This window comes from Coccinella septempunctata, chromosome 4 (assembly GCF_907165205.1).
Source record: "Coccinella septempunctata chromosome 4, icCocSept1.1, whole genome shotgun sequence".
Lineage (NCBI taxonomy): Eukaryota > Metazoa > Arthropoda > Insecta > Coleoptera > Coccinellidae > Coccinella > Coccinella septempunctata.
Genome location: NC_058192.1, coordinates 25,220,603 through 25,236,954, shown reverse-complemented (window position 1 = coordinate 25,236,954; position 16,352 = coordinate 25,220,603). Strand labels below are relative to the sequence as shown.

The 16,352-nt window shown below is 34.1% G+C and overlaps 1 protein-coding gene across 2 annotated transcripts in view; it reads right to left on the bottom strand.

Annotated features, from left to right (window-relative positions):
- Window positions 1-16,352, bottom strand: part of LOC123311305 (protein Wnt-1) — a 45,112-nt gene that overhangs the window by 11,458 nt on the left and 17,302 nt on the right. For both annotated transcript variants that reach the window (XM_044895192.1, XM_044895193.1), the window contains exons 2-3: window positions 14,260-14,522; window positions 451-752 (exon numbers count right to left, since the gene is read on the bottom strand). In XM_044895192.1, the coding sequence (XP_044751127.1) occupies window positions 451-752; window positions 14,260-14,522 (565 nt within the window). The remainder of the gene's footprint in view (window positions 1-450; window positions 753-14,259; window positions 14,523-16,352) is intronic.

Here is a 16,352-nt window from a genome sequence, read left to right as displayed (position 1 = left end):
CCTTTTATATTTATAATCCATTGATTCCAAAATTTTTAAAGGTGATGTCCCTCTGAAATTCCAACTTTTTTTTCAATTTGTCGTTGCATCTTTTCTGAAAATAAAATCCTCAAAAGGTTGTGGAAATGATGCTTTGGCATTAACGACATTTTATATTTGCTAACTTTATCCCATTTTGAGAAAATTATTCCATTGCCAACTGACAGCTTTTATGAAAGTGAATAGGTATATCCTGAAATTTGACTGGGTTTCAAATTTCTTGATACAGATCCCGATTGCTAAACACTATTGCCATTAAGTATACAATGATTTCATTTTCACCGCATAATACTATGTTTATTTTAATTGTCAAAATTCATCAATGGGCCTCTCCTTCAAAATCTTCATTAAAACTGATATTCACATAATCATTAGAGTACAATTTTATTCAATGTTCCACTGTGAACTTACCCATCTGCCAGCTTCGTTGTTATGCAAATTCATTTTCTCCCTAAGCGTCTTTCCCCTCTCCCCAGTATCAACAAACTCACGACTCACAGCAAAACCAAATCCAATATTATCAGAACACCCACCCCACTCAAAATCCCGCACTCCTGGAACTGCCACTGAGTTTTCCAAAAATTGATATTTCCTGGTCTTGTGATGATTCTCGCAACTGCAGGTGTCTATGGAGCCCTCGCTGCAGGCTCTCGCTATCGCATGCGTCACTGCCGCGCTGGTTATCGCATAAATGAAGGCTGTTTCTCGACATCCTGAAAAAAAAGAAAAAGATTGTAAATATAATATTAATGGAATAAATAACAAACAATGCAGTCTTAACAAGAAGGAGAATATCCACTGATTGCTCTGCGAGATTCCATTTGATCCTGATATGCAGGAAATCGATCTACTGTTTTCATCAACATTTATAGCATTTCAGGCAAGATCAAAAGTACTATTGTACAATTATAACCAACTATTTAATGACCTACGAGATCTTCGGATCTGACACCTCTAGACTTTTTACTTTTTTAAAGAGGTCGGTTGAGGAGCGTTGTGTTTAAGACAGTACCTTGTTGGCATGAAATTAAATAACATCTATGGTGTTACAGAATGTGAAGGGAAATGTATAAGATACTATCATTATTGGTAAGAAATAAACGGTAGGTAATTTGCCATCTTATTTCTTTCACGAACTTGACCTCTGATCGTCACCCATCACTTACAAATAGTTTTTTCCACCAAAACAAATGGCAAGAACAAATTGTTTAGAGCAGAGTTATTTCAATAACTGAATTACTGTATCGACAAGTATAAAGTTATTATAATTTCGTAATAAACCATACACTTGCTTTTTTGGAACACCTTGTATTATATAACCTTTTGATGCAGATAATCATAAATTCCATTATTGGTCTTCCTCCGGCAATAAATCATAAACAAGAACCGAACAAATCCATTTGTGCTGAAAAACCTGATGGTGGACGATCAATATAAATTATGATTTGCAAAAAGTAGAATCGGAGGTATCGATATATGGGATCGATATAGTTGGCATAGCTGTTTGAGTGACGGGATTCTTGTGCCAGCAGATATAAAAATGACGAGTTATTGAGTGCACCTGTCATATTTAATAACAGAATGGTAGATCCTATCTACATGTCAATTATATGCAGTGCCGTCAGATGTTCCTGAATGTCTTCATGATTGAATACGACGAATAACTTAATCTGCTTTTTTGTACGATGAACGAGTCCAATGAGCAAAAAGAGACTGAGGAATTGGTCAAGACAGTTTTGAGATGATTAGAATGGTCGATGAATAGGTGTAATAAATAAGAATTGAGAATCAACTGCAGAATTTGACCGAAAGTTAGTTGACTGAAAGATAGTAAAACACTAGAATCTGGCTGATGGTAGGTTTATGCAAAGTAACTAAGAACTAAGACCAAAGAAAGGAACAAGGAGCAAAAGAGAAAGTGCCCTTTTTGAACGCCCCATATCTCCGAATTTCACCCCATGTTTCTGGCGTGAAATATTGATTTTTTTGGACAAGAAATCATCTCTGGCATTCTTGGCGCGTATCTAGCAAACACCTTGTATATTTCAGCTTCCATGCGCTGATATCTCGTAGTTGTTTGGTATTAGTATATATAAAATTATATTTTTTACAATTAACTCATGTTGGATGGTAGGAAAAATTTATATAAATAAATTATCCCCATCCAAATATATCATGTCCCATCATATTGTTTCCTAATACTTATTTAAAGCGTGAAATCATTTTCAAAAGGCTGCATGCTACAGGTGCGCAATTGATACTGAAACCGTCCTAAGCTACCTAACAGTAATTTTTTTCCATTAAGCAATTTGCTGAATAGAACAGGACATCCACACCTCATTACAATATTATGTATTCTTCAAAAACTAAAATACCTTTCCTCGGTAGATTATAGCTACCGTTTGGGGGACATCCAACAGGGGCAATAAAAGCAAGGTGGAAATAAAGACCCCCCAGTACCCACAGGGTAGTGGAACAGATTGTTGTATGTTGAGTTCGAACGGGCTTCATAAATCCATAATGATGAATGAGTACGCCTGTGTGCAGTTCGTTCTTGAAAATCTCGGAGATAATGAAATCGTAAATAAAAATCGCCTTTCCAATTAAAGCAGAAAGCAATATATGTTATTGTTTGTCTAATTTAGTTCGTAACAGCACAATATTTGTTCGGACAGAAGTGCTTCTCTTCTTCATTGTGTGAAATGAGGGCAATTTGGTACACAAAAGGTGATATTTCTACAGATTGATAAATCCTTAGAACCTGAAGTCCATACGGATGGCTCTCTATTGCTCTGCGCTAAAAATTGATTACATATTTCATGATTTGAGTTATTTGGATACAAAAATGGAAAAGGTCGTTATGTATTCGATTTGATCCCATAATTGATTTTTATAGACTGTTTTCAATTAACTTTGTAATTGATTCGAAATAAAAATTTTGCCTAATTCATCAGAATATAGTGGTAATATATATGATTGTGTTGTTTGACATCTTCGATTTCCCGGTCGTTTCATGTTTGACATTTCAGTGTTAAGTCTTTGTGGCGATGTTTTCAGAAAATGTTGCATATGATTCAATTGAATACTTGTTAAGAACCAAATATTTGTCTCTAACCAATTAATATTCTTTGGGTTGGTATCATGACCTGTCTTTTGTAATTGTTTTGTTGAGTGTTTCCTTTTTGTCTTTTAAGCCATGAAGAAAGATAAATTACACCTCCGAAACTTTGAATAGAAGGTGAGAAGAAATATAGTCCAAATTCCTGATAAGTTGTTTATTTGACCTCAATCATGGATGAAAACCAAACTGATAGTGGTAATATTTCGATAATATAAAACCCATGAAAGTTCGTACTTTTCAAAAACAATTCAAGAGATTTATAAAGTCAGATAACTGTAAATATTAAGACAGTCAATCACAGTAGTAATGTCCATTGTAAAAGTATTTCCTGAATCTATTCACAAACTTTTAAGCAAATAAACATTGCAAAAGTCTATATTGAATGATATCATGCGCAGATAAAGTTCTACAGATCGACCTACCCAATCAGCATAATGGGAATCGAAACTTGCGAATACAGGGGGAAATTTGAGCTTTCAATCGCCATTCAATCCAGCGAATACACAAAACGAAAGGGCATACACGTCCAATTTGGATCTGGCACTCGTTCTCAACTCCACTTTTTGATGTCCGGCACACAAAAAGGGAGAACAAAAACAGTGGGCCACTCGAATCCGCAAACATCTGGACAAGAGACCCCTTTATGTTTTGCACCCTTTGACAAATGGTAATAAGGACGAATAATATGTCATTGAATGCGGTGAAGGACTAAGGACATGCTCGTTTTCTAAATGGACTGCGAACCGGTCAAGTCCATCGAATTTATTAGGTTGACAAATTACATGTGTGTAGTTTTTATGCAGTCTCACATAAAGGGCTCTTCAATGCACTCTCGAGATAGGGGAAGGGGAAGGATATACAATTTAAATCCATTCAAACGAGACTCATCAATGATTTGTCAGTCATGGTTATTTTTGAAAACTCATGTTTTTTACCACAACTAAGCAATAAGAACACTTAAACTGAAAATTAACTCAAAAAATCCCCAAAAAAAGACCATGGAGCGTTCAAAAACATTGTAGAAAAAAATGTGTAAACTTGATTCACTATATTATTCGCTTATTGAAAATATAATAATAATAACGATACAGAGTGGGCCATTGAAAACGAAATAGTGGCTCTGTAGGTCGGCTTATTTAATTTTTTTGATTCAATTCATTCGTTTTCGAAATATTCTCATTTGAATTTCAAAGAGCCCTGGTTTTCCTTTAAGCATGCTGTTTAAATCAATGGAATTTTCATCCATTTATTCTGCAATTTCGATGATCTGCTAGACGCTTCCTGCACTGGTCAATTTTGAAAAATGAAGAAATTATTTAAATTTTTCGCCAATGAATGACCCATTTTTATCTTAATTGTCAATAAAACAAAAGTAATATGTATTTTGATGTCTGATGTAGGGCAGTTAACGATTATCGTCAATACTATAGAATAAATCAGTGAAAATTTTACTGATTCACACAGTATATTCAAAAGAATGACCAATCTGCACAAAATTAAACTTTGAATATCTCAGAAACGTTTGGATTTAATAAAAAAATTAGCCAGAACTCACAACGGAAAGGCCTTCCCAAAGCACAATTAAAATGCATCCTCACAATTCAAAATACATATAGAGGTTGAGGTTTTTACACTAAGGGTTGAAGCAATATAGTTTTTACTTTGATCTCAAAAATTGTTAAGCGTTAAATTCTGCGTCGATTGCATCTAACTGAACTTGAAAATTGTGAAACTAACTCCTCGGATATGAAATGGGTTGTCAGAAAAATTACATGCTTGATCTCATTAGATGGCTGTATTTTGAAAAGGTAAAAACTTTCCAGAAGGATAAAACCGAAAAAAACAAAAACATTCCGTTGACGACATATATTATTTTGGACTGACAACTGTCAACCTTACCACTCCTATGAGGGAAAACTTATGATAATTATAGACCTTTGCGAATCTCTTCATTAATTCATTGAAATAATAAAACCTTCCTAAGGAATTAAATTCCTACTGATTTGTGCGAATATGGGGTAGTTACTTTTGTTATTCGAATATAGCCAGTAGCACCAGCAATATCGGCCATTGCTGTATGACTGAACAATAAGCACAGAATATCAAACTCAAAAATAACAAAACCTATTAGACGTCGATTTTTTTAATGTATAAATGTACCAGGTACATAATTATTCGAAATAGAATTATTCTTTGTGTAAAAATCGAACAAAATAAGTATAACGACTGAACATCTTTCGATAGGTCAACGACTCTATCGGCTTCTAATCAACTATAATAATTAACATGTTGACATCGTTGTGTGTGGCACATGATTTGCATAAAAATATGCATAATTCCCAAGTTTCACATTCCATACAAATTTATTTGACCCGACTAGTAGGACTCCCCCATATTTATTGATTCACACAGAACCAATGGGCCTCTATTAAGATATAAACCCAGGTATGGCCGTTTTTCATTCCCGCTCTGTGGGTATATTATGAATGACCCGAACCTATGTAAATTTCCTTGTAGTGATGTATGAATAAACAACTATATATTTTAACAATACCGGGTCGTGTATCCCGAGATGTTGTATATTACTCGAGAACCCAGCGGGACCTAAATGTGATGACGTAATTACTGGGAACTGAAGGTGAAAACCACTCGGTGTAATGTGCTTACAATGGTCATAACTTTGGGGATTGTGTTTTTCGCTTTTAACACATTTCGTGATTGAGTTATAAAAATGTGACGATATGGCTGTCCAGTTTGCGGACCTTGCTCGTGTTTCCAGAGGGCGAGCTTTTATGGACATGTTAATTCTTCTGATGAACAATTTGTTTGTAAACATTGTTCTTCTCGGAATCCGCACATAAAACCGAAGAATTTTTAACACAAGGATGATTGACTCTTGATCAGTTATGCAGTATCGCCGTATGCTGAAAATGGGACCATTTTCCTTTCGAGATCTTTATTTTCAAGAATATTCTTGGCAGATAACTTTCATAGTGAAAATATATTAAGGTGATTCATTTCTCTTCATTCTTTTTATGGACTTGTTATTCATCATTTCTAACAGGATCAAACTCTATAGATCAATAAATACTCTCAATACCACCCTTCCAAATTTGCATTTCCATCAATACACCCTTATTCTTCCATAACATGCGGCCTTTAAAATACTATAAATATACATCTGCGATTTATGTATACTCCATTCACATTTATTTCAATTTTTATTACGAAAATTCCGAAAGTGAGTGAAAAAAGAGACAGGGTTTCAGGAAGTGCTGTTTAGAATTCAGGTCCGCTCATTCAAATAGTTATACCCTGATATTCTAAAAATCCACAATACGTCAGACGGTAGGGAACATATTCAATGTAAGAGAATTTATATAATGTTTCATCTGAATCTAAACGACTTATATTTCAGCTGAATATTTCCACAATCAGAAAGATTGCGAATGAAGAGGATGACAAAGAATTTCCTTCTATTGGCAGACCCAAAAAAGTGGTGGCATTTGAGAATTTTATGTTTGAGTGAATTAATGCGAAAAGTTTACTACAGGATTTTCGATGAATGTCATCGTAGAATAAATTCCCAAAAATTGATTTTTCAATTTTTCATTTGACTTGTCCTATACATTGTAAATGTCTTATGGTACCAATAAATACCTAATTATCGTTATTTTATCAATGTTTAAAGATGAACAGCCACAAATACGCGCCAGTTGTCCTGTTAATTGTTTATTCATGTGAAATATTATGTATATACATACTTACTAAAGTCAATTCAGATAATTTCAGCTTTCTTTTTCTTTCTGATTATCTAAATTTCCAAAAACTCCGTTTCACACTAATGAACCAGAACAACAAAACAAAGATATAATAAGTCCCATTTATAAACCCGAAGACAGAGATATCCATGACACCTAAACCAGCGATTAATAAACATAAGTGGGCTGTGGGAACCTGATAATGAAATTAATGCAACAAAAACAAAACAACGTCGGTATTAATATTTTCATGGTTGACAGCACCTTGTCCGAAGATAGTGTTGTCATCGGCGATACGTTTGATAGGTGGCTGTGTCAGCATCAGTTAAATAGTCCTTCCGAACAGGATAGATAGACTGCCGATAATACAGATCGCTGCACCGGTGACAAGATCTGGGGCCCAGTAAACTGCGCGCTTCTTTCATGGGGTGCACCCAAATGACCGATCAATTGGGGGACTAATAGGCCTGGATTATATTCAGATGCTCTATCGGATGGAGTTACAAACGGGGACAGTGGTGGCGGTTAAAAAATGTGCCATAAGGCTCGAGAACGCCACAAAGTTTATCTTTGTAATTCTGTGAAATAATTACTCATTACGAATGTGAAAGTTAATCGCCTTGACATCTTAACAAGTGTTTCATTTTAGTCACTATTTCTCATGAAACATAAAAATTTTATGATCGCAGCTCGATCTCTTCAGCTGCGAATATACAACCAATGCTCAGAAATATTCGGCAAGTTGTCTATGCTATTCTGTAGGTTAATATTCTGTGACTATCTAGGAATGATATGTTCATCTTGACTCTCTTTAGTCTCTTTCTTTTTCGTCCTTCTTCAAACCGAACATATCTGTAGGTAAAAATTGTAGTATCTACTGTCAAAGTAGCTAACATGTAAATTAGTAGACTAATAAATAAAATATTTTCTTGAATTATGGCCAAAGATAAAACGTCATTCTGGATCAATCAAAGTGAAGATGTTATTCCTCTCTTAGAGTAGTACTTCTAGTGTCCTCGTGCATAGTATATGAAATAAAAATTCATGGAGTCTGATATAGAACCGCCTTGACACTACGCCTATGTGGAGGTATACCTAACTCGACCTGAGATCGAAAGATAAGAGACTACCCGAAATACTACTCTATTTTTTTACATGTTCGCCCATAGCTGACTTCTTGTGTATCTAAATTGGACCAATCTTTCGGTCTGTCTATCTAATTATTCTAATTAAACCACGTGACAAATTGATCATACTGGACATTTTTGAGTCCGTAATTAATAGACCATTAGCTTAATTAGAATAACGTGTTACGTTTTGTGTTGTAAATTTTCGACCAAATAAACAAATCATCTGTTGGTAAACCGAGACAGATATCGATGGGTTTGACAGCGATCATTTGATTTCATTTCGAAGGCTATAAATCTTGTGGAAGTATCGGATGTTGAGTTGAGAGACAGTCTATAATCGGGTTTTTTGCAATCGAGGTCGCAGATTGATAATTTTCATGTTCTGAAAATTGATTCCTATTATTTGTGCTTGAAAAAATCGCAGGAAAAATATTCTTTCCACTGATTATATGTCTGTGAATCCTGCTTTTAATTATACCAATTCATCGTCGGTGAAACGATTATTTTTTCCCAAGTGGTGCATTTCCTGTCCTATCTCCCAGAGGATTCTCACTAAATCCTTGATTTGTACCTGATGCTTCTCGAAAAACTCGGGTGATAATTCAATATTTGCACGAATTGAATAGGGTTGTCAGCATATCTAGTCAGCCACTTGAGCCCCTTCAAAATGTTCTAAGCAATAAACAAAACCTAAGGAAACTATGTATCCACACAGTTCAAAAATTCCTTTTCAGGAGAAGAGTCGGTATTTTTATACTTGCAATAGTTAAGAACAAGTTAGAAAGCTGAACAGGGCTCAAATTTCAGATCAGTCAAATTGGTATTCATTCAAATATCAACATTGTATGAAGATTATTCCAGATTTACATCATTTTTATTTAAATATATTATGATTCCAGGAAATGAAATTTTTATTATTTATTTATAATAGTATTTATACTCCCGATACTACTGCATATAAAGATGATAGTTTCTATCTCTAGACAAATTGTCTCTCAGATTCCTTTAGTACCTGATCACGATTTTACTAAGAAATCCCTGATTTCCAACAAGGTGTTACATAAAGATTCCAGCATAATATTCGACCATTTTTCAAACTGACAACTCTTTCCATCGTAAAATAGCCCATATCCATGAAGGACGCGTTATTGGTCGTTATAAACCGCAAACTATTCAACATTTCTGCGGGTGTAGCATAAACAGATGTCCAGACGAGAACAAAATAGAGCCATTATGAGGAACGTCATAATTTTAGGGAGACACTGTGGAATCCGTGCTTGTGTTATAGAAGAGAAAAATTAATTTCAGTATTTTCCAGTGGCGTATATAAGAAGGACTAGGGGACTTGATCCCCCCAGAAATCTGCAAAGTTTTTATTGACAGGGTATAATAAGTAAAGAGGTGATGCTTTTTTTTCAACAGAAGGTATAACTGGTCAAAATGAAGCGTTTCACCAAAAATTACCTATACAAAACTTCCAAAATGACAAAAGTTGAAAAAAAAATTGAAAATGATTACTGGAATAGATCCTAATACAACCTAGACCGTTTGTTAGCTGAATTATCCCGAAGCAGTGGGAAAAAACCTACCAATCTCCTGATTGGACCATGTGGATTGTGTGGACCATTGGCTCGTTCGATATTTACGTGGTAATGAAAATGGCAACTCAGGATTGCCGAATTGTTCTCATTATTTTTTAGTGACTTACACGATTTCATTAAATGGCTCATTTCGATAACAACTGACAGAAGAGACTTAGGACATAAGTGTGAAAAAAAGAATATTACTTCAAAGTCTCACCAATAAGATTCGTCTAAATTATTCACGAATTTTTTCACAATGGGCATCACAATCTTCTTGTTCGAGCCTTCCAACAATCGTCGTAAAAATGGGATGAAATAAGGAAAAATCATAGCACTTTTTCATCATAACTAACATAAGCACTTTCAAGAAACCTCATCGATTTTCTACATTTTTTCCACCCTAAATTGCACGATACAACAAATGCGATTTTCTCAAAAGTTATGCATCTAATCCGATGAACTTGGTACTGAACCATTCCTTGTTCAGCCATATGTTTTATTATGTTCTGTTTCGTTTTTGTGATGCCGGAGTCACCTTCCACAGTCCCGTACTTGAAATTCAATGAAATTTTGTCGAACTTCTAGGGGTTGTATTTCAGCCATCTTGGATATTTCATATAGACAATCTTTGGTTAAACGACTTATTTTGATGAGTTCTACCCTCTGTCAAAAAAAAAGACTCACCTTTGAAAACACCCTGTATATTGTAACTTGTTTACACTATTTCCTTGCGTTTGCATTGAAATCTTAGACAGTTTTTTAAAATTTCCATTTTATTTTATCTTTTACTTTCAATATAATTCAATAAAAGTTTTATTCGCTAATGCCCCCACCTAAAAATAATTCCCGTTTACGTTCAATTCATTTGAACACTAGTGAAGAAGTTATTTTTTCCATGTCAATGAGTTTTAAAAATCCAAAACGATTGGTTTTAGGGAATTATCTCGAAATGACATTGAAATCTACAACATTATAGATAAAATCCTTCGTAATATTTATTGCACTCGCTTGGAAATTGAAGCAGAAGAATTGAAATTGAAATGAACCTGTTTCAATCAAAAAATCTCGGTTCTCTTAGTTTATTCTAAATGTTAACGCAGTTTGTTATAATTTCAAATCAAAAATCAATTTTCTCATTGCTGTACATATCTCATTTCCTAGAGAAATGATTTGAGTCGATTGCTGGCTACTTTTTCATTTGATCGCCAAGTTTTATAAAGTTAACAAAAGATGAAAATAAGCCTTGAATTAAATTCGGCGAATATTATTAATGAGGAAGTGAATAACCGTTGTGTCGAACGAGAAAGAGCTCCAGCTCATTTCTCGTCTTCTTCAGGATGAAAGGAAATACGAATCCACATCAACAAAGAACTGCAATCATCTTTATCTCTTTCAAATCCTTTGATCTCGTAGAGTAATAAATACGTACTGATGTCTAGAATGAATGATTGCCTGAAATCTCAATCAGGACGTTGAAATCGAAGAATAACGCAAATAAAGAAGACCGGAAGGGGGAGGGAGATGGTACTTCATCCCTAGGGAGTAATCGTCTCGTCTTTTCTTGAAAATTTGAGCGATGAGCTAGACCCCACCGACATCTGAATCATTTCAGACACCGATCGAGATTCTTCAGACCTTGTGAGTTTCAATTTGATTTGTTCGATTTTTCATGGATAAAGTATAACTTCGAAACCATTAATATAGAATGCATTCTGCTCATGCGAACTTCGTCATCACTTTTATATTCAACATTCACAAAAAATTTGTTTTTTTTTTCGGTTTTCTGCCTGTCCTGGCTAAAAAAGATGTGAAAACTTCACTACAATTCATCCTCAGATCATTTGACAACTCAAAATAAAAGACTTATGAGAACATTCTTGAATTTGAAGTGGTCTGAAATATCAATTGTAGAAATCCAAATTTGAGCATTTTGTGAATAGAGTTAGACTTCCAATTATTCTTCTATCATCATCATATTACCATAACGAAATCAAAATCTGTGTTAGCACTATTCTAAAGAATAATATTACATTTTATGCAGCCTGATTCTACTCAACCAAATAATCTTCCGAAGCGGCCGTTCACCAGCATAAATGTGTTGGAAAAGAAGCCACAATAAAACCGAAATGAATAAAGTTTTACTAACCCGCCTAATTAACATGTTTTTAAATATGTCGACTGAAACCGAAAACCCACACACATACCCAAAATGTGCGGTGTCAAAAGAATAAAATGATAAAAATATTTAATGGATCGTAAAAACATCACCGAATCTATAAAATTCGACCGCTACATTAATCGAAGATTTGGAGTTTCTCCGATTTCGATATCTGACTACAACCGACTTCTTCAGGGGTCGTTTAGTAGTTTGTTTTCGAGGAGGTCCGTTTCTCAATTAGCCACAAGGGTATTTGATGATTTATGGGTATTTTGTTACTTTTATAGTTATTTTATTCACCAAATGCGATAAGGAGTATTCCGTTCTTTGTAAATGGGAAATAGTCTATATCGAGAAGTGGATATGTGGGAAAATTAGAGAAGAAATTTTATCCAGCAGATGTTTTCTATCCACGATTAATTATTCCCTTACAAGTTTGACTATTTCGCGGTATTTTCCGGAGTTCTTTGAATTATCAATACTTGTTGGAATTTTAAATCTCATCATCTTTCCCCTCAATCGATAATGGTTTTCATATTAGTAGATATAGAAAATAACTTATAGTTTTCTATTTCATGAAATATAACAATTATTTTCCCAAATTCTAAATTACATTTTCATACTTGTGGCTCTATTACATCTTTGAAGTTGAACATAATACTTCTTTTAATGACTTTGAGAGCCTACCAAACAGAATTACTTTGCAAAATTGGATATAAATGTTTCTCAAGAAAATTGATTGAATGTTACAGATACATCAATATTTCTGACTAATTAGTAGGTACCATACCATATTCTCGTCCACAATAGAACTAAATTTTCGAATCTTGAAATAACAATTTGTCAGAATATCATTTTATTTTTACTTGTAGCTAGCTACTAATGAAGCCAATTCGGAAAGATTGTTCACCATTTTATAAATAATAGCTAAATAATAGATGATAGAACCATCAACATACGCGGCATATTGATTTTTCCTGTGAGGATTCCTGTTTATGTAGACAAATGAATAAAATGAATAAATAAAGACGCGAAGAAAAAGTTGTGTTAAATGAGACTGCCATAAAAATCTCATGAATTATATTATGAAATATAATATACTTGAGGAATACTCCTGTATTTAAATATCTACAATAGAGAAAAAATCAACTGGTTTCGTTTGATTAATTCCGCATGAAAATAATTATATATTATTCCATTCAAATGTGTTTCGCGCTAACGAACGAATAAATAATTCGAGGAAATGTACGAGAATGTGAAAGAGCGGACACTTCCAGATTGTAATTGACAGTATCGGCATCCCTTTCACCATTCTTTCCTCAACGAAGAACGATGCCAAACATTTAATGAATTGAACTGATCGAGTAAAAACAAGGCGATTAATTTAAGCGTATGTGGCCTATAGTGGTGCAATTAAGAATCATCTGCGTGTAAGTTAGCAAGAAAAAACTGACCCGTATAGGCGATTTTTCCAAATCGGTTTTTCTGTCTATGGAGATTCTTGTCTTGGACGGTTACTCCGAATTTGGTAACGAACAGCCGTGGATAGCTTGATTAGCTGGCTTGTTTATGGTTGCGACAGCAAGGCACCTCAAGAAACACTAGGTATGAAGGGTAAACATTTATTAGCTCGTGTCTGTGAGATCTAGATTTCAGACTTTTATCTATGTTGTTCATTAGACTATTGTTAAACTCTTCTTACAGCAGCACTAGCCTTGGTTTTTCTGCCTCTAAATATTGTTTCCCCCTTTGGCTTTATACCTCTCATAAATCGACAGATGAATTTGTTTGTGATCTTCACATATTCATTAATTACTAAATCTTTCAAATATTGTACCAACCCATATTTGCAGATTTAGAATACATAGAATTCATGCTGTATTCCAAGACAAAATTTCCACGTTAGGGACTGAATGGATTACATGTGATATTCAACAAAGATCTAATAACTCATCCTTTGAATGGATTCATGATTTTGATCTTCCAAGGAAAATATATTTTGTTCTGAATAGTATGAGAACAGATCATGGACAATGAAATAACCTGCTTTCATATAGAACTGAGCATGAAGCCCCAGTTTTGAATGTGGAGAGCAGAGGAAATGGATAATCCAGTTAATAATTGTCCCATATTGAGGTTGCTTTAAGGACTGTATACCAGTTTCTTATCTTATTCTTTTTAGAATGGGTAGTGAATTTTAAATGATAATTTCATGTTTTTCAGGTAGATACATAGATACTTAATTTTGTCATTATCTTGGTTTTTGTCTTTTGCCTTTTTTATTTCAGATTAATTAAATTCATGACTCTTCTATATTGATACTTATATTTCTAAGGGATGCTTTTTGTACTGGGAGTATAAAGATTACTTGAAACAAGTGCAAATAAAAGTAAAAACCCTAATACCTATGTAAATAATTTGACTTGATCGAAACAAAATAAAAAAAATTGGATTACTGATATCTTACCTCTATCCACAATCTTTCCAAATAAGTTTTTTCCCCTCAGAAAATTTCGAGTCGAACAGTTCCATCTCTGATGTCTGAACTGATACTGACACTCCTGGATGGCCTGGTTGGCTCCTCTGTTTACAGCAGCTAGCAATCCTGGGTTCTCCCTGGCTAGACGATGCTGCTTTCTCCTCAGCGTACCATGATCTGGCCTATCCATGTAAAGTCTACCTGGAGAAATTGGTGATAGGTTGTTAGGTTCACCGGCTTTTGCTATACCCCTAGAAAAAATTAATTGCTCTCAATTTCATCGACTTCCACCAATTTATTGCAGGAAACATTGATGAAATACAGAAATTCTTATATTCATTCCCGTCTTATTTACTAATTTATGATTCTTAAAGCTGAATATTATGGGAGTCCGATTCCAAATATCTTTGTATGTGTGTAACATTCCTTCTTCATCAGGGAATTCAAGTAATTTCCTCCATTTGAAGAATGAAAGTTCTGATGCCCAATATTTGTACACGCGGGATCGGCTCAAAGCGATAAGAGATTTTATTTTATTGACTCTTTCGTTTATTGATGGTGTTTATTCAAGGTACACTCCCAGTGGGAAACGCTGGAATCTATTTTCTTCTTACGTCAGTTTAGAATGCTCCTCGAAAGTATCGAAGATAAGAGATGGATTGGTGATGTGTGTTGAAAATTATCGACATTTTATCGACCTTGGAGACAAAAAGCTCCATGACCTGAGTATTTATTGTGGTACATGAGACTTAAAATCTATTTTTTTCCATTTGGACAAAACGTAAACGAGATCAATCGGTTCATTTCTACCATTGAGAAATTTAAGATTATTCTAAATAGGAAACCTTGATAGAAGGTATAAACATATTTAATGACTTAATGATATTTCATGTGAGAGATCAGGATACACTTGTATCCATAAATTATTCAAAAGTCGACATGCCAATAAATAGTGTGAATGGAGCTACATTTACTGAAAATTGTGGGTTATTGAATATTGAATGATTGGAAATTATATTTCATATATGAAGTATATTAAGAACGAAAAAGGGTTCATGGAAAGTTATCCTCAAATGGATGAATTATGTCTTCGTAACATTGCCGAGTGAGAGTTTCAACAGATACATAATTGTGGGTTATCGTGTGCTTATCACAATTTATACTAATACTATTTGTTTCCTTTACATTGAAGGAAATTTGTTTGTAAAAAAATAGTCAACTGAATGTGGCCTCAAACTATGTTTCGTTTTGAAATCGATGATTGTAAGGCATCAATCGAAAAAATCTGATATATAGGTAATAATGAGGTGCCTATATCCTGTATAAATTTAATCAACATTACAAAGCATGAGCATGAGCTCGGCTGGGAAGAGGATATAAGATGAAGTAATTAATAAAAATATTCCAGTCTTCATAATTTCATCTGAGGCGGATATAAACAGACTTTAATTTGCCCAAACTATAACTGCTATACTATTAACCGTAAAATGGTTGTAAACAACTATAACCATCCAACACCACATATTTTACCAGCATATCTCCTTCAAGTTCTTTTTACGATCGAGCTCTCGAAACCCAAGGGCAAATATGATTTGAATATCGCGTTGCAGATCTACTGAGCGATAAGTAATTTTTTGTGTGCATTTTTTATGTTTAAATAGAATGAACTTTTGCAGGATCTACAAAAGAGTATTATTTTAGTTATACACAACATTATATAACCCACCACGAAAATTCAGTATCATCCGAAAAATATATGTTTCGGAGCAGGCCGAGAAAGTTATTTCGTCAATTTTTACCGCTTGGGTAAACTTCACCAATTACTTTCAATTTGCAATAAATTGCCTCCGGAATGAAACAATAACCTATAATTAAGTTGATATAAAAACAGATTGAACTGGTGGTATAAAATGAAGCTCCATTAACAGGTTAATTTCTGCCTTAAACGACGTAAGTGAACTTTTGAGAAGCTCATTTTGTGACTCATATCAATGACTTATTAGGCTACTAAATTTCTTCGTTTAAAACGTTTTCTCATTAGCTGGCAATTGTTGTGGAAGAAGGAAATAGCTGATACTCTA